This window comes from Crocodylus porosus, unplaced genomic scaffold (assembly GCF_001723895.1).
Source record: "Crocodylus porosus isolate Cpor-Errol unplaced genomic scaffold, CroPor_comp1, whole genome shotgun sequence".
Lineage (NCBI taxonomy): Eukaryota > Metazoa > Chordata > Crocodylia > Crocodylidae > Crocodylus > Crocodylus porosus.
Genome location: NW_017728914.1, coordinates 25495346 through 25521705, shown reverse-complemented (window position 1 = coordinate 25521705; position 26360 = coordinate 25495346). Strand labels below are relative to the sequence as shown.

At 44.8% G+C, this 26360-nt stretch overlaps 3 protein-coding genes and 2 long non-coding RNA genes across 6 annotated transcripts; 3 read left to right on the top strand and 2 right to left on the bottom strand.

The window, feature by feature from the left end:
* Positions 1–2252: 2252 nt before the first annotated feature.
* Positions 2253–19384, bottom strand: LOC109310068. The gene is made up of 3 exons (XR_002101132.1): positions 19150–19384; positions 18323–18327; positions 2253–2263 (listed from the first exon to the last, which is right to left on the bottom strand). It is a non-coding gene; the product is annotated as an uncharacterized LOC109310068 (long non-coding RNA).
* GDF9 (growth differentiation factor 9) lies at positions 6210–10136 on the top strand. The gene is made up of 2 exons (XM_019535024.1): positions 6210–6699; positions 8819–10136. The coding sequence occupies exons 1-2, from the start codon at positions 6270–6272 to the stop codon at positions 9766–9768; spliced, it is 1380 nt and encodes a 459-aa protein (XP_019390569.1). The 5' UTR covers positions 6210–6269; the 3' UTR covers positions 9769–10136.
* LEAP2 (liver enriched antimicrobial peptide 2) lies at positions 7647–23115 on the top strand. 2 transcript variants are annotated; one of them, XM_019535027.1, is made up of 4 exons: positions 7647–7658; positions 20713–20924; positions 21438–21580; positions 22766–23115. In XM_019535027.1, the coding sequence occupies exons 2-4, from the start codon at positions 20868–20870 to the stop codon at positions 22800–22802; spliced, it is 237 nt and encodes a 78-aa protein (XP_019390572.1). In that variant the 5' UTR covers positions 7647–7658; positions 20713–20867; the 3' UTR covers positions 22803–23115. The 2 variants fall into 2 exon arrangements, with proteins under 2 accessions (XP_019390572.1, XP_019390571.1); XM_019535026.1 differs by lacking the exon at positions 7647–7658 and having other exon boundaries at positions 19593–20924.
* LOC109310067 lies at positions 9005–12732 on the bottom strand. The gene is made up of 3 exons (XR_002101131.1): positions 12574–12732; positions 12423–12465; positions 9005–9094 (listed from the first exon to the last, which is right to left on the bottom strand). It is a non-coding gene; the product is annotated as an uncharacterized LOC109310067 (long non-coding RNA).
* Positions 13579–14158, top strand: LOC109310064 (cytochrome b-c1 complex subunit 8). Its single transcript, XM_019535025.1, has 3 exons — positions 13579–13681; positions 13765–13927; positions 14006–14158. Exons 2-3 carry the CDS (start codon positions 13774–13776, stop codon positions 14098–14100), a joined length of 249 nt encoding a protein of 82 aa, XP_019390570.1. The 5' UTR covers positions 13579–13681; positions 13765–13773; the 3' UTR covers positions 14101–14158.
* Positions 23116–26360: the final 3245 nt, after the last annotated feature.

Genomic DNA, 26360 nt, shown 5'->3' with positions numbered 1-26360 from the left:
CCCTGCCCAGCTCCCTGGGTAGCTGCTGTAGGGTCCCCAAGTGGAGAGCCTCCCCTTACAATCAAAAAACCTTGTAGACCATTATAAAACTATTTACAGGGTTTAACTATTTACAAGGTAACATATAACCAATGCAACAGAACAAATGTTATACCGCATGACCCGGTGATGGGGGCTTAAGGGTTAATGCTTCTTGGATACACATTACACTAGAGGAAGGTATACAGATTACCCATGATAAATAAGGAAGCAATAAATAAATACATTGCTATCCCAACTAATAAACCATCAAGAACTTATTCACACAGTCTATAACTTGTACACTGCGTACGGAAGACCTTGTGTGCACTGCCCCTGGCGGGGTGTCTCGGGGAGCCCCTGCACAGGATCTGTGGGTGGTCCCTGGTGTTGGCATCCTTCACACCAGCTCCAGGGGTCTCAGTGCAGCAGGCGGTGGCTCTTGCCCTGCAGGACAGCTGAATCCTGCCCAGGCCCCTTCCCTGGCTCAGCAGGGAGCAGTGTCTGGGCTGCAGGTTGTAACAGTTACCCTGCCCAGCACAGCCTTACAGCACCCAGCAAATGCAGCCCCTCCCTGGGCCCTGCCTGGCTCGGGGCTTCTGGTCCTTGCCTGTCTAACCCAGGGCTCCCTCTAGCACCTGAGCCTGCCCCTCCATGGGGCCTTCTCACTCTTGGAAAAAAACAGGGCAGTCTCCAGCAGTCTCCCCCTGGCCCTGCTGTGCTCACCCAGCCACACAGGGCCTTGCAGAAGGGTCTTCCCAAGCTCAGAGTCTCCTCACAGGCAGCTCCTGTCTTGTGCCTGCCTCAGCAGGGCTCGGAGGGGAAAGGAGGGAGAGGGGACACACTGCAGCACTCTTGGTGCAGCCTCTTGCTGCTACTTCTGCAGGGCTCTCCCACGGGTTCTCAGAGGGACAGCTGTAAGGAGATCCTTTCCCTGGTCTCCAGCCTGTCTCTCACCCCTTCTCTCTCTCCTTTGTTCTCCTTCTCAGAAAAATTGCTCCCCTCTTTTAACTAAGCCTCTCAGCCAACCCCAGGCCAGGACTCTTTCTGGGCTTTTGCTAACATCTCTCATTCAAACCCTGCTGGGGTTACATCACTCCTCCCACTTCCAAGAGGGCTACCTCCAAAACAGCTTTACTTGCCCTCAGGGCATATGGTAATCCTACAGGGACAAACTCTGTCTCTGCACTCTATCCTTCTGCAGGGCAGTCCTTCCTATTTCTTCAGGTGGATCCACTTTTAATGCTGCTGCAAGAGTTAAACAATACAGTGATTAAAATGCCAGCAGACAACCCGTGCTACCTTTCCCACAGGTGCTGCCATGATGGAGCTGCACCTTTGGCAGTGCCTGGGTAGAAATTTGGAGAAATATGTTAGTGCAACCATGCCCCATTTTCCTTTCAGCCCTAGACTGACTGGCAGAAGCTGCAAGTAAAAGGCCAGTTAACATGGATGGATCTTGTGACTGAGATGCTTGCTTTTGAAACTACCACCCATTCCATACAGGCCATCAAAAAGTGATAGCTTTAAAATTTGCTAGCTTCCAGTTCCCTCAGTCATCCAGTCTGTGTCAGCAGTTCAATTTTCAATATATATCTCTCGAAAGCCTCTTAGCTCACAGTGCAGAGGTGAATTACACCAGTTTAAAACTAGTATAAACTGGGCCCGATTCAGAGCTACTCAGTTGCTCCAGCAGTTGTTCTATGCTAGTGTGTTGGCTGATTTATTTTATTTAAAAATGAATTAAAGTACAAACCAACTCACTCAGCAAAACTTTTAAAAGTAACTGACCTTAGAAGTGATGGCGCCCACCTTTTATCACAACCTAATCAGCTGTGAGAAAATGGCTACATTATTTTACATTACAGACTGCTAGCTGAATATAATCCTAACCAGTTTTGTAATTAACCTTCCCCTCTGAGTGAAACTATGCCAGACTGACATTTTGTAAGTTAATTAAGCTTTCTCTGAGCAAGCGCTCCTTCCTTGGAATCAGCAAGATATGAATATTAGATGATGGGGTGACATTTTACCACATTACTGATAAACATAGGTCTAATTAAAAACAACTGACAAGAAAGGAGATTCTCCCAGGTATCAGCCTAATGAAATAAAATTTAAAAAATCCCAATTAGACACATTCAGCAACAGGAGGCTCTGTGCATTCCTGAAGTAATCAATAGTGCTCTAGTGGAGGTCTTTCAGACCACATTCCACAGATAGCCAGTAGTGACTGAAAAGCACCCTGCTTATTTGGATGCCTAGATCTAAGATTGGAGTTAGATGTGCTCAGCTTAGGGACTGAAAGGTGATCTGAGGGCACTAGAACCACAATTACTTTTCTATTACATTTCTCCAAGGCTGGTATTAGTGTCTGCAGAGAAGTGAAAGGCAAGAAGCATGTTAACAGCAAATGACAGATATAAATCAGTTACTTTACACTGTAATTAATACTTATAGGGACACGGTCAGGTAGGTGAGGGCAAAAATGCAGGTTTTGTAGAAGGAAGGATTTCTTTATTGTTGTTTTTGTTAGTTAAAGAAAAAATCCTCTGGATTTAAACAGTCACTTTCAATGTTTGTAGCCCAGACATCAGAGCACCAAGTGTTCTTCACTAGTGCATGAAAACCTGCAAGGGAAATCAACTAGGTATAAAAGCAAAACAGAGTGACATGGAAGAAAAACAGTGCTGATGGAAAAAAGGAAGTTGAAGTTTTGAAATTCTTTTTTAATCATCTCAAATATTCTTGGTCACCTTGCTTTGCTTCAAATAAATTCTGCTAGGCTCAGTTGCTGATAAGGAGGGTGAAAGAACCTGGGGAAAGCTGTGCCTACCACATTTGTGTCTGAATATGGCTCTTTCATTTTATCACTGATGATACAGTACATGTCCTTTACAGTATCTATTAGAGCCCATCTAGATTTTTTTTCAAATCAACAGTGTGTATATTAAACTGTTTATTTTATTGCCTGTTGATCTGTACAATAACCAGCCTAAGTATGGGAAATATATTTTAAATGGTTTGTTAAACATTTTTGATCCATGATAAAATATACCCAGAGACACTGATATCTAAAAAGAGGAACTTATACATAATTTTGGTGCCTAACCCAATATCCTGATTCTTGAGACATCAAAGCTCTGTGAGCACCTCGAATTTCAATATTAAAATACCCTAGGTAACAACATTTCTGATTCTGTGCATGGCTAGAAGAACCACGGTCTTGAAAGGGCTAGGAAGGCCAGTGCCATGCTCAGCCAGGATCCATAAAGTAGGCACTGCTTCTAGCCCCCGAAGAGCTTGATCTGGTAGGCATTTTTGGGAAACACCTGTCAAGCTCTGCATGAAATGGAGAAGCAATACCTCTAAACACACTTGCTCAGTGGTTAGAGCACTTGTATAATACATGAGACCCAAGTTAAATTCCTGCCTCTGCCTGAAAGGGGCTCTAACATATATTGCCTGTCTTTCAGGGGAGTACCCAGATCACCAACCTATAGACTACTTCAGGTAAGGATACTCACTCCCCTCCTGAGCTGTTCCACCTTGCAGAAAAGTACTGAAAATTCACTGGGCCAAAGAGAGTGAGAGCTGGCAAGAAGGAACAGGCAGGCAGCACTCTGGGTTAACTCTGTTCCAAGGAGGGTTTATGTATTTTTCATTGGATAAAATACTCAAATGGGCCCAAAGCAGGGCCTGGAACATAGGACTCCTTCTGCCTAAGTGAGCCCTCTAACCACTAGACTCAGTGGCAGACTTTCTCACCTGAATCTTCCTTTTTTACAGGACAGTGAAACAGCTTCAAAAGCTGGGGTGCAAACCGGCTCCCAATACTACCTAGCCCCCCAAAAGCCTAGATCCTGCTGACTGAAGCACTCTTCTGAGGTGGGAGTTGTGGTTTAGAACCCCCTTGGGGGCCAAATGGAGTCAGACTGGAGTCTCCCACACTTGGAGAGGGTGCTCAAACCACTGACCAACTGACTACATAAAAGAGGATATCACCACTGTAAAAGGGGAATGATCCCTGCTCATTTTTGATAGAAAGGAAAAAGTTCTGGACTGTTAATCCTAAATGGGAAGAAGCCCTTCCTGTTAGTGCTAATGAAGTGCTTAAGCCCTAAACAGGTGCAGAATTTAAGCCAAATCCCTGTCCCCATCAACTATCTCAAGAAGACTCTCTCAATCAGCATACAAGTTTCTGTAGATCCCATTCTGAGACACTGAACTCCCCCCATGAATGGTATGGGGAGTTGAAGCAACCAACTAAGTTCTAGATTCTACTGTAGCACTAGGCACATAAAAGTTAAAGGCTCCAAGGCCCCTAATCCCAAGTCTTTAACCTCTGTGTATTTCAGAGCCCCCATCTGTAAAATAGGTCTTATTGGTCTGTGTTGCGTGGACTACCTGATGTGTATAAAATGCTGTGATTTATAAAGCACTTAAATACTAAGCACCTTGTTACTTAAGTGCTATGCAGCATTAATACTAATCTGTGTAGGCTATTAGTAACTTTTGCGCAAAGGTGAGTGAGTACACTGATATAGGTACACTGGTATGAATCCTTAATACCACACTGGTTCAATTTTTACCAGGTCTCCCAGGAGTCACTCCTTTGTTCCAAAACAACACAAGTTGTCTATACCAATGTGCTTGAACTAGAGCCGGAAGAGGAAAAAAACATCCAGAACATATTCGTATTCCTTCTGTAGGCCTCTCCCTGCAGTGATCAAAAGTCTCATTTAAAGGGGACCACCTCTAGCAGCACAGAGCCCTTTATTGGGTCAGCATGAAGGAAGGAAATGTTACAAGGTGTTACAAGATGATTCTATATCCAGACAAGTGAGTCCACTCAGCCTTGCTTAGCTGGCAAAAGTGAACAATATCGCTGCTACATGATGGGATTGTAATTTATAGGAAAGAAGGAGGAACTCTAGTAAAATAAAGTACAATAAAGAAAATGTACTCTATAAAATAAAGTGAAGTGTTGAAGTTATTTGTGGCTCCTGGGCTTGTCAAAGATAATTTAAAACTACATATTAATTCAGCACACTTATTTAACAGGGATAAAATGAATGAACAAAGGGCAGAATAAATCTTAGATTTATTTAGCTCACTTTTATCCCTGCTGTGTATGCTCATGGACCAGTAACAACTGCAATGGTGAAAGGTTACTACCAGCTTTGCCGGAATTACTTACAGAGCATAAACAAAGGGGAAAAGTCTGCCCTTCACAGCCTCAGTTTCTCAGCTACTCTGTTTAACCAACTGATGCCCAAATAAAAGAAAGCAATTAGTTTTAAATCGGATGGGATTCAAAATTCCCAATATACCAATAATCAGTTTATTCTCTACTCCTGGTGCTACAGCTATTTCTAGGGAATGGTATAACACACCCCACCACAACTGATGCCTAAATTCAGATGTTTCTACCTTACAGAAGTGAACTGAAATTATTAGAAATTAACAAAACAAGGTGTGTTCATCTTTAGTCCCCCTCCTGTTTAGTGTACTACCAGAACTCAGATCATTAGATTGTTCTATCTCTAAGGTATTTATAGTGGACCCATTGCCAAATACCAGTAACTAAACATCAAACTGAAAACTAAGTATTATACATAAAGGATACTTGTTTCTTCCATTTCTCATTTCTCGTAGTTACACAGAATGGTTCCCCAATCCCTTTTCTTCTTTTAGTCAACGTTTTCTGTCTCATCTCACTTGCGGTGCTAATAGAAATGTAACTTCATAATTTCATAAGAACCTTTTTTCTTACTAGCTCATTAAAAGATTATTGTTGAGTTTTGCTTCATAGTTACTATTAAGTGGGTATCATTATTGTGTTAAGGACCTTTGGATTCCACAGCTCTTTTAGGGGCACATGTTGTTTTAGGGCTGTTGATACAGAGTAACTAATACTCATTTAGTGTTTCTCACAGACTCCCTCTAGAGGCTCATAGGGATAAAATCTCTAATTAGTATACCTCTCTATAATTAATAATGATTTCCATGTGAATGTGGGTAGAGTGTGAGAATGAGGATCTTGTTTCCAAAATGTCATCATGGTGAAAGACCCTAGTCTGAACTCAGTCACCTGGGTCTGTTGACCAGCTGTAGGTCTTTCCATCAGCAGAAACTTCCTTTGCATGCCCACCTGAAACATATTTAGGGAACCAGGCTTGGCTCTTCTTTCTATTCTGGCATACAATCTGTCATGGGAAGGCATTTTTCCTGCTGTGATCTCTAGAGACATGGCTGTTCCCCGGAAATATTTTATCTATTTCTGTTGTTACACTAGGCTGCTTTCTTCTAGCATCTTATGTTCCCCCAGTTCCAGGGAGGATGTGGTACCTGATGAGACTCTTGAGTTGCTGCTAGTTCCTGATAATAAGCTGCCTGAGTTACCTCCATTCTTGCTGCTGCCACCAGGTATGAGACATGGCTATACCCTCCTGCCTCCCCTTCTCAGGGTGCTGTCTGACCAGAGACACCAGCACTGGGAAAGTGAGGTCCCAAGGCTCCAACCAGACTCCAGAGCCCTTAGGTACATGAAGAGACTGTACAAGATGTCTGCCACCAAAGAAGGGATCCCAAAAGTCAAGAGAAGTCACCTTTATAACACTGTCCGTCTCTTCACTCCACATGCTGAGTGCAAATACCACCATAAGAATGAAATGAAAGGTATGTTGGGGTGCCCTGGGATGAGGGATGGGAGGGGGGGGGAGAGCAGGTGATAACAAGGAAGTTTTTCACTCTTTTCATAACTAAAATGGAGTTAAGAAAGCTCTAATCCAACAGATCTGTAACTTAAAATCTGCTGAGTGGCTTTTCCTTTAAGCTGTTAGGGTATTTCTGAAATCTAAGCTAAGGCTTCTCACCATTTGGGCCTCTACATCCAAGCAATACCTACTCAAGTCCTACTGCTGCTTAGTCATAACTCCATTTAAGGATTGTAACTACTATCTCAAAGATTATAAACTCACTAGCTTCTTGGAAAGCAGCAGGAAAAAAAGACATCCCATAAAATCTACTGGATGCCTCCTATCTTTTTACTGCCTCCTTTCAATTCTGCTTTTTAGTAAGGCAGTGAAAACAGCAATGATCCATTACAAGGCAGCTTTTTAATTGGGCTAGGTCTGCTTTCCTTGTAACATTAACCACAGAAAAATCCCACCCCACTTCTATAAACATCCATAAGTATAAAATAGAATGTCTAGTAAGTTAGATGTAAGATAGACAAACTTACATGGCTGGGCAATTTCAAGGAAAACATGATTGTGCAGGGTGATAGATGTGATCTGGTTACAACACTGACAACAAGAGTCCAGACTTCTAATTTGTATACACGGCTATGGAGAAGTTGCTTCAGGTCTCGGGTTTCCTCTCCTGTAAAATAGGATTATCCTATCTAAAGATATATGAATAGTTTCTCTCCTGAAGGAAAGAAAAGTGCTTTGAAGTGGAGACTTGCTCACTAAAAATTATAAACATTTATAAAATATAAACTAAAAAAACTACAGGATATGCCCTTTGAATAGAAGGCTTTATGCAGCATAAGAATCTATTGTTTAAGTGAGACCTATTAACAATGGGTATGTGTTCATTTTAACATGCCTTAAATATTACTTTTATTAAATCTGGTAGGAAAAATTTGAACCAAGCCACCAAAAACTGTTTTGAAGATGCTTTATTCAAATTAGAAGTCAAGTGTGGTACCTAAGAAAAATATTATTAAAGGAATAAAGTCCTGATTTGACTTTAAGGCATGGACTGTGCTGGTAAACTCAAAAAAAACCCCCCATTTTAGTTGCTCAAGGCATGAAACTGAATTGAAAATACTACATAATATACTGTATAAAACTATTATTATTAATGTTATTTGGTATTCTGTATAACTAGTCAACACATCTAAAAACAAAATTTGCAGTGTTAGGGCTTTGGAGCCTGAAAATTTTAAAAGCATGGACAAGATCTTGCATTAAGATAATGAAGCATTTAATCTTGGGAGATGAGTAAGAGGTGGCACCAATTTTTAAAGTACACAAAAAATGGAGTTAGTAGATGAAGAGCTTCTGATTCTCTCACTTCATAATCCAAGCATGGGGGAACAGTCCGAAACCTGAAAGGCAGCAGATTTAAGAAGTGACTAAAGGAAATACTTTTTCACACAATTTATAATTAGATAATCAAACCCTTTTTGTTAAAGATTCCACTGAAGCCAAGAATCTAGCAGGACTGAAAAGGGGATTGGATATGCATACGGATAACCACAGTATCCATAATTTAATGCTAGAAAAGCTGTGGAAAGGCTAAAAGACCTCTACTTTCAGGGTTTAAACCAATCTTTAGCTACAAAGTGTTAGGTGCTCAAGGGGTAGATAATCCCATGTGTATTTAACATCAGTTTCCTGCACATCTTTCTGAGGCTTCTAGTAGTGGCCACTTATGAAAACAGGATATTGGACTAGATAAATCACAGGTCTGAGCCAGAGTAGGGCAATACTGACGCAATGAAAAGACACTGTTTAGTAGCCTGGTTGTATAACTTCTAGTATCTCTTAGAACCAACAAAGAGGTTTTTTTCCCTGTGTCATAGGTGCAAAACTGGCAGCAAACTGTCCCTTAACCTGCGTGTTTTTAATGGACATATTTTACATAATGGCACTTGCCTTCCTTTTAATACAGAAACATCACTGATGTAAGCATAATCAAGGAATAGTCTGTCTTTATTCATATCAGTGCTCATTATCGTTATACCATAGGCCTGTTGAATCTCTACAGATTCTGTTTCCTTTTGCAGGAGACCTTCACTCAGTGGATCTGCTTTTCAACCTGGATCGTGTTACCGCTCTAGAGCACTTACTCAAGTCAGTTTTACTCTACTCCTTTGACAGATCGGTTTCCTCCTCTTCTCCAATTACATGCATGTGCCACCTGGTTGTTAAAGAGAATGATCCTTCTAGCCAAGTGTGTCCCAGTGTTCCACAGTCGATAACTTTTAATCTGCGATTTGAACTTAGAAGGCGCAAGTGGGTTGAAATTGATGTGACCTCCTTTCTTCAGCCACTGATTACCACTAACAAAAGAAATGTTCATATGGCTGTAAATTTCACTTGTCTGAAAGATGATCAAAACCAGAACTTTAAACAGGAAGGTTCCTTTAATACAGCATTGGCTCTCCCTTCTCTTATTTTACATCTAAATGATACCAGCAAACACGCTTATCATCGGTGGAATGTGCTTAGATTTCAGAAAAGAAACCCAGTGTGGTCCAGACCGAGAAACAGTCCACTGGCTGATCCTGCAGAAAATGCAGGAAGAGACAATACAGAGGGTAAAAGAGCATCCCGCCACCGAAGAGATGATGTAAAAGAGAGCCTGGCAGCTTCAACCTATAATATGAGTGAATACTTCAAACAATTCCTTTTTCCTCAAAATGAATGTGAGCTTCACAACTTCCGTCTAAGTTTTAGCCAACTAAAGTGGGACAAATGGATAATTGCACCACATCGATACAGCCCTCAGTACTGCAAAGGTGACTGTCCAAGGGTGGTTGGACATCGTTATGGATCTCCAGTCCATACAATGGTACAGAACATCATATATGAGAAACTGGACTCATCTGTTCCAAAACCCTCTTGCATCCCTGCAGAATATAGTCCATTGAGTGTCTTGACAATAGAGCCTGATGGTTCTATAGCCTACAAAGAATATGAAGACATGATAGCTACTAAATGTACTTGCCGGTAATGGGTAAATCCCACACTACTGTGGCACACTTACTTTCACGATATTTTTTTGTAGTACTAAAAGCAATTTATAGACCTGACCAACTAAACATCAAAAATGTAGTTAAAAATAACCTTTTTTGTCTTAAATAATAGGTTACAACTTACCTTGCAGTTAGTGGCAGGTATTTGCATAATGGCATTTATTTTATAGCTCCTTCTAACTCACAGAAAATGAGGAACTCCACTTAAGAAAAGTAAAATTTCTTTTTTTTTTTTTTTAACTGGGAACAGTATTGCATTTAAAGTGGAAGCAACTTTTTAATAACTAAAGAGATCTACTGTAAGCTGTATGTGATGGGGGAAATAAATATTTGTGACTTCATGCCATTTCTGTGTAAAGCCTCTATTTTAACACTCATGATTAATACCTTGTACACTAAGACTTCTAGCAAATACTTTATATAAGAAGCTTTTAGTGTTTGGACTTCTGGGCACTCAATTTCAAGTGTGCTTTTTAGTGCCTTTTTTAAACCACTCTTCCTTAACCTTGCATCTAGTCAGTATGGTATCAAAAGCAGTAGACAACCTGTTTTGTCAAGCTGTTAGGCCTTTCATACAGAGTGGTGATAAGTGAACATGCTATCTAAATAATGTTCTGATTTTACTTTTTTAAAAAAACCTGCTAGGGGGGTAACTTGTTATCCCATTCTAACTGTTCAGTGAATTGTTATTGCACCACTTAGGGGGGGAAAATGCCACCCTTTGGAAGTGCTTGCATCAGATTTATTGATAGGTTCCATTTTAAAAATAGTATTCAGTATCTTTTTGTGGATGCTTGCTGTGTTTGCTTCTGTCTGGCTATGAACAAGAAATAACTGTTAAGATTAACAGTGAGCTAAATTTGAAATGTGCAAATAATACTTGAAATAACACATTGAGTAACCGAAATTATAAAAGTATGTCTTACAGTGTCCTCCCTGAAAAGATTTTTAAATCCTACTTTCCGCTGACTTTAAATACTACTTTAATCTGTCATTGGTATTATTCTGAAACCTGAATGCGCTCTAAGAAATGTAAAATGAGTCAAGCTTAACCTTTTTTTAAATCCTACACTGCTTCTCAAATTCTATTCATCTCCCAGCATGAGGACTCTCCTAGAGTTAGTATTCTAAATGCCAAGTTTATTGAACTCTGTAAACATTCCAAAACCTACCTAACCCAAAAAAACCTTCACAGAGTGGTGTGTTTTGCTTTTTTAAATTTAATTGAGCATTCTCGCAAGATTTTCTTTTTTTTTTTTTAGATGTTCTGGCTGCATATTACCCTGAACTCCCACTTTCTGATTCATAGCCTTCTATTTTAAACTTACTACTAAGCAGTCTATAAATGTCTGAATACACACCAGAACCCTCCTTCTACAACACATTGAAATCACCTTACCAGCATGCTAACACTCAGTTCTTGCTTCTGCAAAAGTCCAAGGGGAGTGACCAGAGTAGTAAGCACAGGATTGAGCTGGGAAGTCATGAGTCTAAATTCTCCCTCTACTAGTAGTAGTCTGTGGTGACTGTGAGCCTCCATATTGCCATCTCTTCAACAAGGCTAATACCCAGCTAGCTGGTACAGCTATTACAGTGAATTATTTAGTGTTTATACAGCTCTTTAGAACTAAAAGTATATTGGGGCTGAGTATTATCCACCTGTTTCCAATAGTCCTACAGCTTCAACTTAAACCAGATGTTTCACTTAAATAGCTAAAACCCTGAAAATACAGGCTAAAACAACTGTTCACTATTAAGCCCAACAACAACATGATTTTAGGTATGTTTGTTTGGGGTTTTTTTTTTTTTGTTAATTTAGGGGTGGAGAATAGACAGAAGGGACCAACAATATCTGACCTTGATAGTGCAGACTGGAGAGTAGCTTTAGCTTTCTCATAAGTTTACTGCTGTTAAGAGGTAGATCAGTATAACACACAGGTTTTGTTTTTTGTGTTTTTGTTTTTTCCAACCATGGTGTGCCTTGAGATCCTTTTAAGGATGTTGTGGAATGTCACAGTTAACACTGCTGGGTTTATAAAAATCATTTGCAAGATAAATCCAGAGATTTCAAAGAAATCTGTAGCTGTGGTCTCTGAGCAATTTGCAACAAAGAAACTGCTCTGTGGATTTGTCTGAGTGCAGGAAAAAAAAAGGGGAAAAAAACAGAAGTGAAAACTAAGAGCTGGCACTTTCTGAGGGATGCCTTGAGTCTTAAAAGGTTGAGACCTGTTGCTTTAACAAAATGTCATTCTCATGTATCCCAATTTTTCTTAGCCTTATTCAAAAAGAATAGAAATTCTCTTTGGCTAAGGCTCCAAGGAGTAAAACCCAAAAGCACATGCACAAAGAAAAACCTCATTTGCCTTAAGTCAAGCACTTCAGCACAGGAAACTGCATTTGGGACATCTGCAGTCTAAGTAGGCAACAGAAAACTGCATGAAAGTTTAAGACCACGTTCCCCTGAGTTGTCAGATATAAATATATATCGTCTGCAATAATAATCATACAGCACTAACACTATTCATCTTGCCTTATGGACATGTGAAAAAGGAAATGGCAGTTTCCCTATGACCATAGGAAGGCAGATATATGTTTGTTGCAGTGTGGGTGTACGTGTTTAGACTGTACCTACCATAAATGGGGCTTTCATTCAGAAGTGAGGTCCCTGGGAGCCCCTGAAATATAAATAAAGATAAGCTACTTTCAACACAAACAAGTGACATGCTTCAGTGTGAAAGACTGAATTAGACCACCTAGCTTGAGCAAACACCCCTTGCTTTAACCTGCCAGTACAATATTTTGCAAGTCTCCTAAGACTCTGGTGCCACCCAACTGTGCCACACTGATGGGAGGGGGTAGGAGTGAAGCGGTAGCCCATGCTGTTTTCAGTGCATATAATGCTTCAGGGAAGGGTTTTAAAAAACAAGCCTACGTCCTGATGCTACAGGCCTGCAGCATAACTAGAGGCAGGTGGGCAAAGCACCAAGTTAGGAGGGTGTGAGAACTGCCCCCCAAACCAACAGGGCTCCTGCCTCAGCAGCAAGCCCAAGCTGTGAACCCCAGAAGTGCCCCCAGTGGATTCTGAGCACAGGGTGGGGGCAGCAGCAGCTCAGCCAGGGCGGGAGAAGTTCTTGGCGTGGCTATCACTGCTGCCCCCTGCTCTGGGAACTATGGCCCCTGGGTGCAGAGGCCGGGTCTTGGGTCCTGTCAGGTGGTGGGGAGGTGGATCTGGGCCACATCCTGCCGGCGGGGCGGGGGGGCGGCGATTCAGGCTTTGAGGCGGGGGCACCAGAGGGGTAGCACAGGGAGCTCAGCAGAGCGCGGCCTGGGCAAGGGCCTCAATTGGGCCTGCTGGCCCCGACCCGCCAGGCTCTGACTGCAGCCCTGCCAGCGAGTCTGATGACCATGGGGCACCTCAGAGACGCTGGTGTTCACCGCCGGTGGTGGAACCGGAGCGTGCTCCATCCACTCCATGCATCGACCTGGTATTGCAGTGCTTCCAGGACCGGTGCAAAAAAAAAGAAAAAAAAAAAAAAAAGACAAGACCTGAAGCCCGGCGCTGCCAGCCCTGCCCTGCCCCCCCCCAGCGGCCGTTACCCGGCGGAGGGGCGTGGCATCGCCCCGCACAGTCCGCGCGCCGGGGAAGGCTGAGGGGGCGTGGCTTGTCCCGGGAGGGGCGTGGCTTCGCCCCTTACAAACCGCGGGGTGGGGAGGGCGGGGCTTACCGGGGAGAGGAGGGGCTTACCGGGAGGGGAGTGGCCTCGCCCCTCACTGGCCGCGTGGCGGGGAGGAGGCGGGGCTTGTCCCGCGCCCCGGAAGCGGAAGTTTCGCACAGCGGAACAGTAAAAGGTGACCTTAGGAGGCGTTCGGCATTTGCAGAGCGTGTGAGCGGTGAGTGTGGGTGCGGCCTTTCCCCTGTCGTACCCTCCGCCTGTGCGGTCCGGGCGGGCGGTGATAAGTTCGCGCTGTTGCAGGGCGGCGCCATGGGGCCTGAGTTCGGCCGCCTGGCTTACGTGCGGCACGTCATCACGTACACGCTGTCGCCCTTTGAGCAGAGGCCCTTTGCTAACTACTTCCGCGTCGGCCTCCCCAACACCTGGCGCCGATTCCGCAGCTCGGTCTTCCGCGTGACGCCGCGTAAGTGCGTGAGGGTGGGGGAGAAGTCCGGGGTGGGGCCGCGCTCCCCAGCCTCAACCGGCCCGTCTGTACCCGCAGCGTTCGTGGTGGCCTACGCGGTGTATTCGTGGGGCACGGAGGAGAACGAGCGCCTGAAGAGGAAGAACCCGGCTGACTACGCCAATGACCAGTGAGCACGGCTCTTATGCGTGGGGTGGCCCCCGCAGCCCTTGCAATAAAGCCTCAACCTGACCTGTGCCTCCTGTGCTGCTCGTCGTCCTGCCGGCTGCGTGGCCCTTCACATGGGGAATTGGGGCAGCAGGGCCCACTGCTGCTCCCCTGCTTCCTGATTCCCTGGGGTGTGGGCCATGCCCCCCCCATGGCTGGATCAGCTCCTTGACTGGAGGGTCCTGCCCCTCTCCTGTGCAGGTGGGCTGGGGTCCAGCCCCATCCTTGCACCTCACATGGTTGGGTTGCCCCTTCTACCTGGTGGGATTGACTTCCTCCCCCCACGTCTGCCTGCTGGGTTGGGTTTGGCCCTCCAGCTGCATCCAGCCTGTGGATGGCTGGCCTTCAGGGCGAAAAGGCTGGGCACCCCGGTTGCTGAATCCAAACTTGCTTAAGAGCGTCTGGTGGTGACGGCTGCTTCAGGGAGCCTGTTCCAGACACTTGAGAGCAAGCAGGGTGCTGTCTGTCTTGGTGTGCAAACCACACAGTGGCCCGAAAGCAAGTTCCAGCACCCCAATAATCAGTCACTGAGATTCCTCTTGTTTCTGCTCACTGGCACTCTTTCATGCTGCTGCAAGTGACGAAAAAGCTCAAATTAGTTGCAGAGCTGCACATCTTCCTGCTAGATTGCACTGTGTTTGGAGATTAAATAGTTTGGGTCCCACAAAAAGCTTTTATGTGGGTTAAACCAGAATAAGTCATTTCAGCCAGTGAGCTTAAAGTGAAGGTAGCATTCATTTGGTTAAGGTGGGGGAAAGATTATAGGAACTAACAGGTTCTTGTCCTCATGTTCAGGAAGAAAGGTCTAGATCAGCACAATCCTCATACCACATGTGCTGTTCAGTCCCGGAAAAGTACTTTGTCTTCATAGACCAGCAGTGCTCAAGGCTTCTATCCTGCAGGCCTGAAGAGTGCCATGGGGCTCATCTGCAGGCTGGATTGGGCCCTACGCTGCCTCAACCCAGCCCCATGCACTAGGTGTGGGCTCTGCGTTGGGGCGAGGCCCTCTGCCACCGTGTCTGCTCAATCAGGTGTGCAGGGCCACAGCTGACTTGAGGGGAGAGGGGGGCTGTAGATTGATGGGGAAGCCCCCCTCCCAGGCTGAATAACCCAGGGGTTGGGGGTTGAGCACTTAACCATGGACAAAGAAGGTTCTCACAAGATTAAGTGATAGATAAATTCCTGTTTTATGGTATATATGTTAAAGCTGGACTTGTGTGCAAAGTTTGCTGCTTTCCAGGCTTTTTCACTGCTGGGTCATCAGTCTTTAAAAAGTAACCAGAACACATTGTTTCTCATCCCTGTCCACGGGAGTTGAACATTAGCTTTGGCATTCTTGGCAAAAGGGCTTTACATGTTCAAGACAATGAATTTGGTTGTCTCTGTTCTCGGCTAAAATCGGCCCTTTACGGATGGTAAAGTGACTAAGACTAACCTTAGCTGCTGGGAGTGCTCTCCCTAAGGAAACTGAATGTCAATTCCTGCCTTTGGAATGACTGGGGAGACGTATTTAGCTGTAATACCCTGAAGTCAGGCAGACAGTAGGGTAGATGCATCTAAAAGACTAACTTAATGATGAACCTTGTGTGCCCAGGGCTGAAACAAAGCTATGGATATGGGCAGGGTGTTTTTTTGCCTCTCACTTTTTTCCTTTTTATATATGTGAAGCTCAAGGAAACCTAGGTGAAACTGAGTCATTTGCTTCCTTATTTAATTAATCTGCTGAGAGCTAAGGTTGTATGTAATCTCTTAAGAGTTAGGCATTTAGTATAGCCTTGGCTCAAGGGGTTTGTACAGTCCCTTTCAGCTTCTGCTATGAGGGAGAAAAGTTGCATCTGGTAGAAACAGGATTTCAGTGCTAAGCCACCATGTCAGCTAATGCTACTTCCTGTGTCATTAATCTTGTGCTCAGGTAACCTAATTTGGGGGCAGGGGGTGGAGGGGGATCAAGTCTAGGGACTTGAAAGAGTCTCAAACCACAGGGACAAAAAGAACAGGCAACAGCAACTGGGGAAGAAAGTGTCAGAACTCTTCAAAAGCAGATTTTAAATTAGAATCAGGTGACTAGGACAGTAGCAGGAAGCCCTTAAGGCTATAATAATAAGACTGAGTAATAGCAGCATCTGCAGTACTTATGAGGTCTGTTATTAGTGAAAGCACAGGCTGTTGCTGTAACATTTCTGCAGCCTAGAGGATCTTGCTTCCCCCTTCCATCTTAAGTTTCAGAATGACAGGCTTGGTTGGCCTTTTACAAGCACAGTGGAGGAAAAGGTATAAAATATCCTTTTCAAGCAGCACTTCACAAAGTGACTTTGAGCTCCTAGTGGTCCCTCTTCAAATCTGGCCTTGGTCTGTCCCTCCACACCAAAGCTCTTTGTGGAGCTAGCCCATGTGTGATCTTACCACTCAGCTGTGCTCTTATGTAGCACCAGGTTGTATTAGCACATTCCAAGAGCAAGTCCTGAACGTGAGAGCAGAGGAGGATTGCATAGCCCACCAGGGCTTGGTGCTTAGTACAACTTCCATTCATGTCCAGTGGAAGGAGGTTTACTGGTGAACTTGAGGAGCTTCAGGGTTAAGCAGCACTCAAACACTAGTTTTGAGGCTCTAGATCTAGAACACAAACACAAGTCCCAGAATCCTTCCTGTTTCTGGCCCAATGCACCCTGCCACCCTATTTGCCCTCTTACATTTGCTCTGTTGGCTCTTGGGTTTTATTTTCTGGGTGTATTTCTGAGGCCAGCAGAGAAAGCGTTGTTCAAATTGCAGTGCATCCTGCCCAGCTCTCTCTCAGGGTCCTCTTATACTAATTCCCTTGTGGCAGAGCAGAGGGCGTAGTAAGGCTGCTGTTAATTGCAGGGTGTAACTAAAGAACAAGTAGGTTACTATCATGACTGACACACCAGCACATCCTCCTGACTTTGTAAACAGGAAGCTGATGCTTCCCGAGAAGAAACAAACAGCAAATAGTGTGATGAAGGTGAAAAGCAACTTGCACAGGACACAAATACTAACATGAAGATGATGACTGCTCTTCCAAACCCAAAGCACTGGAGTTCAGCTGCTGCTCTCTGTTCAGAACAGCTGGTAAGTAACCAACTACTTGGGTTCCTCAGAATTAAGACAAATAGTCAGCAGGGGCTGTCTCCCATGGGAGAACATCCATAGAACTGCTATAAGCAGAAGTAACTGCTTTGGGTATAACCACATCTGACCTGCCCTAATTGCCAACTGATCCCCACTACAGTAGGCCCAGACAAGGACAGTACAAGAGATTTAATTTTTGCTTGCAGGAAAAGGATATAGCAGGAAGTAAAGATGTGGCAGCCAAAGGGCACTGACTTCTTTTAATAAAGCCACCTTGTGGTAGAATGTTCACATGGAGCAAGGTACAGTGGTTTCTACTAAACCTCAGCAACACCAGGATAAAAGGCACTTATCAGTATAGCACCAAGCCTACAACGTGGCATTATTTTAATTGAGTTGCTCCTTCTCTACTGGCACTCTGAAGTTCCTCCATATTAAGCAATTAGGGAGGCGTAGGTCAAGGCTATCTACTTTCCATGCTGGAGCTTTTTACATGTATTATATAGTTTTGTACAATAGCATCCAGTCCTCAAAAACAGACCTGTTTGTGTACACTGTGCGGTCTTGAACCCTCATTGTTCCTAAAATCAGGACCAGGGAATGGGTTGTGTGAAGGAAATCTTTAAGTCAGTTGTCACCGACCAAGCGATTTTGCAGAGCCCCTGACTGTTTATCTCAGTTGGGGGTGGGGGTAGGGGGTGCTAGGCCCCCTAGACAGAGAGACTGTCAGAGGCTCTGCAATTGGGAGTGGCAAGAAACATGGAACACAATCCAGGAGAGGCAGCATGTGTAAGCAACAGGACACGTGGCTAGGCTGAGCTGCACCCACTGTTGCTGCTAGGGCTAGACCAGGTGAGTGGGACAATCCCCCTTTGTGCCTGCTGCTACCAGGTGAGTGGAGCCCCAGCCAAGCCAGGGGAGAGTCAGCCTAGGCAAACTGTCTGTGGGGGGCGGTTCCCCTGTCACTGCACATACCCTGGTTTGGGGGGCGGGGCACATGCCCTCCCAATCTGTGCACAAGGCAGCTGCTGCTGCATGCTAGGCTTTGCACCTTACCTGGGTGTATGCTGCAGTGAGAGGTGCCCCCATGCACCTGCACACTTTACCTGGGCTCTGACTTCTGGCCCAGTCAGGGCCCCACTTGTGCCTCTTCTCCTTCCTCCAACAGACTGACTTGCGGGGTGGTGCAGGGCAGTAGATCATGAATTACCCTTTACTTCAAAAAAATATTTTCACCTTTAGAAAGGCTGGAGACAACTGCTCTAAATCCTACATTTTAATACATCTACCTCCTGCCTACCTGGATTGCACTTGGGAGCCAAACTGTTGCACACACAGATGTTTACTGCTAAGCCAAGAGCACACAAGCAAACTGTCATTCTGGAGGAGGGCATGCACTTTTCTGACTTGTCCTTCTGCCTCCAACATGGATTTTTAAAGGGAAACAAGTGAAATTCACATTTCTTCCCCTATTTCCTTTCTTCCCTGTTGTAGACCTGTCTCCTATCAGACAAAAAAAAAAGCTCATCGGTCTGACTTGCTTCCTGCACACTGCTAATCCACCTTACCAAAGGGAAATGTACTTGGCTCCCTTCCAGAGTAGACTTGGGGTACAGCCATGGAGTGGGAGCAGGAATATTTTCCCAGCATCACCTTTTTAATGGGTCTTTTGTACAACTCATGGGGACACCCCATCATCTGAAGTGTTAGTTCAAGAAAGAGAGGTGGTGGAAGGGAAGAGAAGACAAGGCTATTTAGACCTCCCTCAGCTTTCAGTCTCAGCCAAGTACTACATTCAAATATGGTAGAAATCAATCCATCTAGTTAATCAAAACAGGCCCCCTGGAGCATTTTGTTTCAGAGTACTTATAAGTAAAGAACTCCCTGAGTAGGAAGTGGGAGACCTTGCTGGCCCTTGAGCAGATAACAGAAATCATGTTTGAGCTAAAAGTTGGGTTGACTGCAGGTCAAAGCCATCCTTATACAATTGCCTCTAACAAATTAACTCTCTCTGCTCTTAAGCTCATTGCATCACTTAGCTGTAGGGGGTAGGATACAGCACAAGTAACAATTCCTTTTCTTAGTATGCCCACAAAATCAGACTCCCCTCACATTAAACATGTGTAATTCTGCACTATAATTCAGGGATCTGAAGCACAAACACTTTAGAATATTGAGGGGAGGAATACTTCTTGGTACTAATGGGGAAGCTAGTGTGTCTTATTTCCATGGGGAGACAGACTTGGTTCAAGATTTCATATGAGAGAAGCAAAACCCAATGACTTCCTGCCCATCAAACTACTTTATACCTCTCAAAGGAAAGCAAATATCCAGTAAAGAGCTTCCTGAGCAGATAACCTTCTTCTATTCCTTTGAAAAGCAGATTTCTGTAAAGCTGCTTTTCAAAGCTGTAGAAGAGGGTTATCTGCTCAGGAGCCAGCAAGGCCTCTTACTTCTCAGCTCAGGGAGCTCTTAACCTGTGTGGGCTTTGAATTTGAGAGGCACGTAATCTTCGAGTTGCCCTCAACTGGACTTTAACTTATAAATCACATCTCCAAAAAACTGCTTTAAAAATCAAAATGAGGATTGATTACTTGCCAAACTTGCAGGCTCTATTGGAGTGCTAATGCCTCCATGCTACATTCAGCTGCTCTCACACTGTGTTATCCAGTTGCAGAATACTGTGCCCCCTGTATGGGCTTGTTCATCATCATACAGCAAACTAGTGAACACCTAACTGCATGCTACAGTGAGTCTTACATCAGGCACCTTACACCACACTCTACTCCCAGGGTTACCTGTACCAGAATCCTGGACAATCCTACGCTGCCAGCACGCTGGGACATATTCCACCCACCAAAAGCTCAGCTTCCCTCAAGACGCCCAATATGGTTCACCCCTTCAAAACCCAACTTTTCCTTAGTCAATGGCAGGATGAATGGTCAGCACAGACACCAGTCAATCACCACATTATCTCTGACCCTACAGACAATCAACCAAGGTTTAACTGCCCATTATTGGGCATTTCTCAACTGGTTTCAAACTTGACATGGTCACTGTGCCTCAAACCTATACCAGTGAGGCCTTCACAGTGTCAGCAAATGCTTGTGGACAAGTCCAAACCATGCCCTACATTGTTGACTTGTGTCCATTTACAGTGCTACCTAGTGGCCTTCAAGCTCTTCACACTGGTGATGACACTGTCTTAAGATGGCTGAAACATGCCAAAACTGCATATGCTAAATAAGTAAGTTTAAAGAACCCAAAGCTGCAAGTCCCACTGCCTGTGGAAGTGAACCTTCTTTGATCCCTACTATAGTCATACGTGGCCAACTACCCTCTGGCTACAGGTACACTGTGGAATACTGGGAACCCTTTGAGACTGGAAAAAAAGGAACAGTTAGCACACCTGGTAAGCTGAACATACAAAGTACATGTCAGAAAAGTAAACAGACAGATGGATAAGGCCTTGTAGACATTAACTTATTAAGTACTGTTTCAAGATGAACTTTGTCCCTTCAACCACCGAGTGCTGATACAGCAATAGGGAAAGGGAGTATAAAAGTCTGACTGGAAGCTGGAGTAATTTTATTCAGGACTCCAGAACCTTCGTAAACTCCTCTGGCAAGCAAGAGCCGATCCAAAGATGCACTGGTTGAAAGTTATAGCAGTCATGCTGCTTTGTTCAGCCTTCCTGAGCCAGGTAAGAACAAAACAGGAGGAAACAAACATTTAAGCTATTGAATGCAAATGGTCAGGCGGTTACTGACATGAAAGCGTGAGTGATTACATGTACAAAATGACTGCAGTATTTAGAACTAACAGCAGCATATCTGTTACTTCAACAACTGAAATAGCATGAGCTAGTAGTGTCAAGGCAGTAGAATAACACTATTTTCTTCAGCTCACATACCAACATTGGGAATTTAGGCAAGTATTGTAGTCTGTCTGTCTGTGTTTCCAGCCCTAGAAAGCAAGGGTGCTGCCTCCTTTCCCGAACTGCTAAGACACTTAGCTATCTTTTAACAAGTGCTTTACCAGGATACCAAATGATTATACCTTCAGTAAGAATCATTATTTTGTAATGGCTGTTGACTGTGCCAGGCCTTTGAAGACTTAGGTGCTGGCCTAGTTAGATGTTGGAACAAAATGCTCCAGGGGAACATGGAATGTAGCTGCTGTTCCTTTCGTGAGAGTTGCACTCCATTTGTTTCAGATACACTGTGCATCCTTGCATCAACCAAACTCTCAACTAAAGAGGCAAAGAAGGATGACACCTTTCTGGAGAGGGGTCTCCTCCCTCAGACCCATTGGAGCCTCCTGCAGGGATGATATCGAATGCGTCACAATGCTATGCAGGTAACTTTCACGTTCCCCATTTGCAAAAGTACAGGAATGCTGCCCCCACCCTGCTGTGCAGGGGGACCTCCCACCGTGTTACAGTACTCGAGAAATTAAATTCATTCTTTACAGAAAGGATGATCACAAAGGGTTTAGTCATCTTTCCAAATCAGGGCAAATGCTGTGCAGCACCATGGTGGCCCAGGTGAGGCAATCAGATGAAAAGGACCTGGCAGGGTCTTTTTGGTTTGTGCTGCAAAGATGTTATTGAAAAAAGACACAAGTACTGGAGTCTAGGAGGACAGACTTAACTGCCTGCTTTCAGGCCTTAAAATACGTCCCCCTTAAGATAACACTGTCCCTTTGAAAACATATGCTTATTAAAAGCACTCCCTCAACAGAGCAGGCCTACTCTACTGAGATGTGAGGAAGGGTTATGAAATCCGAAGCAAACATGGATTAGCCCAAGCTGACACCAACTGCTGGATGGACTATATTTCCAACTCCTGTTTCTTCCATTTACATCAACCCCTTCCTCCCCAATAAACACAAGTTATACTGTGTTAACTGAAGGCTGATTTACACAAGAGCTGAGACTACCAGCCATACAGCCAATACTCTTCTCCTGCCTTGAAAAAGAGGATGTAGTGCTGACAGCACATCCACTTCCTTACCAGCAACAAATAGACATGCCTTTAATGTAAGAAATAGTATTCAAGTTCCTGTTTTAACACGCATTTAAGAAAGGTCATTGTAGGTTAGTGACCACTTGCCTCAGAAAGGTAAGAGCAGTAGAGATGCAAACAGATGAGAGCTGCATTGTGTTAAACCTTTTAGCATTGCCTATCACTCAACTGCTGTGGTAATGTATTTTGGAGCCAGCATGTCATTTGCTAAAGATCACATGCACATATAAAGTCAGACTGAAGCTGGCTATTTCATCTGGAGAGAAACTGAGTTCAGGCCATCAGTTTTTGGAATACATATTTGAAAGAGACCTCCTATAATCCTCCATACCAATGACAGTCACCAACAGTGTGCTTTCAAGAAGAAAAGAACAGTAAGATTTGGGAATTACTGAAAGCACAACAGGTTTACTTTATATTCAAGTTAGTATTAAATGAATATTACTATATGCACTGCACTGTGATATCTAGATAACTGTCAATTTGGGTCTTAACCTGATACTGTGTCTTTTTGCAGGAAGAGCCACTGTTCCTTAAGAACTTCCCGGGAATGATCTGTCACTAAAGAGAAGAAAACATTGCTTTTACCTCCGATGAGGCCCCACTCAGCATGCGAAATATTTATTAAACTGCCCTGAGTTAAGACATTGACTTATGTAATGGCATATATTTAGTATTTGTGCCAGAACGAACGAGGAACTTCAGGAAGACTAAGTACATACACTGGCCAGAGCTGCACCACTCCCAAGCATGCCTGAAGATGAGTTTTGGGCCAAGCTCAGTAAAACACTTTGCATCTCAGGTTTTTATATTGTTTGTATTATACATATTTTTATGCAAATTAAAATTTTGTGTTCAGCAAACAAACTGGCTTTGTCATGCATTCAAAAAAATGTCACACTGTGGGTACGTGTTGAGGCATTTCAAATGGAGTGTGTGGATGTGAAGCCGAACTATGGACTAATGCCCTTTAGTTTAAGCATGTGCATGAAGTAACCAAGGATACAGGTTGTAGCCATGTTGGTCTAAGCACATAGGCAGACAAGGTTCTTTGGGTGAATCTGATCTCTTTTATTAGACCAACTCAAATTGTTGGACAAATTCTCCTTTGAAAGCTTTCAGGTATAAATACCCTTTGTCAGGCTGAGGAAGCATCTGCAGTTGGTGTGTGTTCCTGGATGGAAGGAATAGTAAAGAAGTCAGAGGCTGGGTTACATGCAAGAAAGCCAGCCAGTGCATACAAGTCTTTGGCAAGCCATCGAGGGCCACATAGGTAGCCCTGTCTCTTGATACATGCCCTACAGCTGAGAACCATGTGGTGCTGGCCAGTGGGCAGGGAAATGGCTGCGACAGGCAGAGGGAAGAGTCTGCTAGCAGGCACGCAGAGTGCAATAACAGCCAGGCAGGAGCACGGGGCCCACACCAGTTCACTGGCAAAGTGAGGGCTGGGCTGCACTGCTTAAGCAGGGAGAGGGGGGAGCCAGCCTGGCTCCATAGGGCTCCTGCAGCCCCACCCTGGGCCCCACTGGCACTGGCCCTGCACTCCCACCAGCTATTGCTGCACTCTGCACACCCACTTGCTGCCCCTTTCCCCCGCCTGCCACAGTCATTTCCCTACTCTCCCCCGGCTGCTACACTCCAGCACCACATGGTTCCCAGATGCAGCGCTGGGACCGCACAAGCCAGCTTGGCCAATCCTGAGGACTGAGGCAATTGTCAATGATCTTCCCCCACCCCTTCTTACCTGTATTTCCCTTGGTTCAGGGAGGCTGGAGCCTCCAGAAGCCCTTGCTAGGCAGAGGCTGCAGCGGGGGTGGGACTAGAGGGGTGCAGGGCCAGGCTGAACATGCTGTTCCAGCTGTTTAGTTCTGCCACCAGCTCCCTCTGGGTCCTACTGCCCCTGGCTCCTGTCATCTTTGACAGGCAGCCAGGGGCAGATAAATAGATTCATAGATGCTAGGGTCAGAACAGAGCATTGAGTCCAACCCCCTGCCCAGGCAGTAAAGAGTGCTAGGGTCAGATGGCCCCAGCCAGATGCCCATCCAGCCTTCTCTTAAAGACCCCCAAGGTAGGAGACCGCACCACCTCCCTTGGAAGCCCATTCCAAATTTTGGTCACCCTTACTGTGAAGTTTTTTCGTGATATCTAGCCCAAATCTGCTCTGTCAGTTTGTGACCATTGTTCCTTGTTACCCCAAGAGGCATCCTGGTGAACAGAGCATCTCCAATCCCTTGCTGTGTCCCCCTAATGAATTTGTAGGTGGCCACAAGATCACCTCTCAGCCTTCTCTTGCTGAAGAGGTCCAGGTCCCTCAGTCTCTCTTCATAGGGCTTGTCCTGTAAGTCCCTGACTGTATGAGTGGCCCTCCTCTGGACCCTCCCGAGTCTATCAACATGCTTCTTGAAGTACAGTGCCCAAAATTGGATGCAATACTCCAACTGCCAGCAGTCTGACCAATGCTGCATAGAGAAGCACCTCCTTGGATCTATTTATCATGCATCAGCAGATACATGACAAAGTGTAGTTAGCTTTGCTGATGGTTTTGTCACACCAACGACTCATGTTCATCTTGGAGTCCACTATGACTCCGAGATCCCTTTCCGCTTCTGTGCTGCTGAGCGGGTCACTTCCCAGCCAGTAGGTGTGCTGGATATTTTTGTGCCTTAGGTGCAGCACTCTGCACTTGTCCTTGTTATACCACATCCTTGTGTACTGCCCACTTTTCTAACCTGTCCAGGTCTGCCTGCAATCGTTCCCTACTCTCTGGAGTGTGCACGTCACCCCACAATTTAGTAGCATCCACAAACTCGGACAGAGTACACTTCATAGCCACATCCATGTCACAGGTGGAGATACTGAAGTACAGGTCCAAGGACCGAACACTGCAGGACCCTACTACCCACATCCTTTCAGGTCAATACCGACCCATCTACTACCACTCTCTGGGTGCAACTGCTAAGCCAATTTGCCACCGTGTAAACATCTGTCACAGCCTCTTATTTATGAGAGCAGGATAAGATACCATATCAAAGGCCTTGCTAAAGTCCAAGAAAATGATATCCACTTCTACTCCCATGTGTAAGCATTTTGTGACCCTGTCATAAAATGAAACCAGATTGGTTAGGCATGATCTACCTGCTACAAATCCATGCTGGTTTCCCCGCTGCATTATTTTTCCTGCTGGACTCCCACAAATATGATCCTTCATAATCTTTTCAAAGACCTTTCCAAGGATGGAGGTGAGACTGACTGGCCTATAATTACTCAGATCCTCCTTCCTCCCCTCCTTGAAAATAGGGACCACACTGGCCCTTTTCCAGTCCTCCGGGACCTGCCACGAGTGCTCAAACAGCCATGCCAGTGGTTCTGCTATGACACCAGCCAATTCCTTCAGTACCCTCAGATGCAGCTCATCTGAGCCTGCTGACTTGAACACATCTAGTCTATCCACATGATTGCACCAAGTCAGCGTCAACAGTTGGGGCTGGTGTCCCTCTGATGCTCATCATCTAAGAACCAGTTAGGAGACTGATTTTGAGCCCTGTTCAGGAACACTGAGGCAAAAAAACTCATTGAATAGCTCGGCCTTGTCCCTCCTGTCACCAATTGCTTCTCGTTCAGTAGGGGTCCTATGCTACCCTAAGCTTTCCTTTTACTCCCTACATACCTAAAAAAAAAGACTTTTTGTTGTCTTTGTGTTGCCAGCCTCATCTCTGTAGTTGCTTTGTCCTTTCTAAATGCCTCCCTGCAATTAAATTTTAAAATTTTTTAGGGGCCCTGTGGGCCAGATAGAATAACCTGGTGGGCTGGATCCTGCCCACAGGCCATATTTTGCCCACCCCTGACCCAGTTACTACTAAAGAAACTGAACAAAAACAGGTTTCATTCCGTTATACTTTCAGGCTTAATCAACTTACTGTAATCATTTCAGAGACAACCACATATACATAGGGACCTACCAAATTTAAGGAAGCTTCCCCTTGATTTTGCAGGCAGATTGCCAGGCCCAGCAGCAGGCCTCTGCAAAGCAGCAAGTATTTGCTTTGGATTCGGATATGGCTGATTCGGAAGGACAGCGATTCAAATCTGATGATTCGAATCACTGTCCTGAT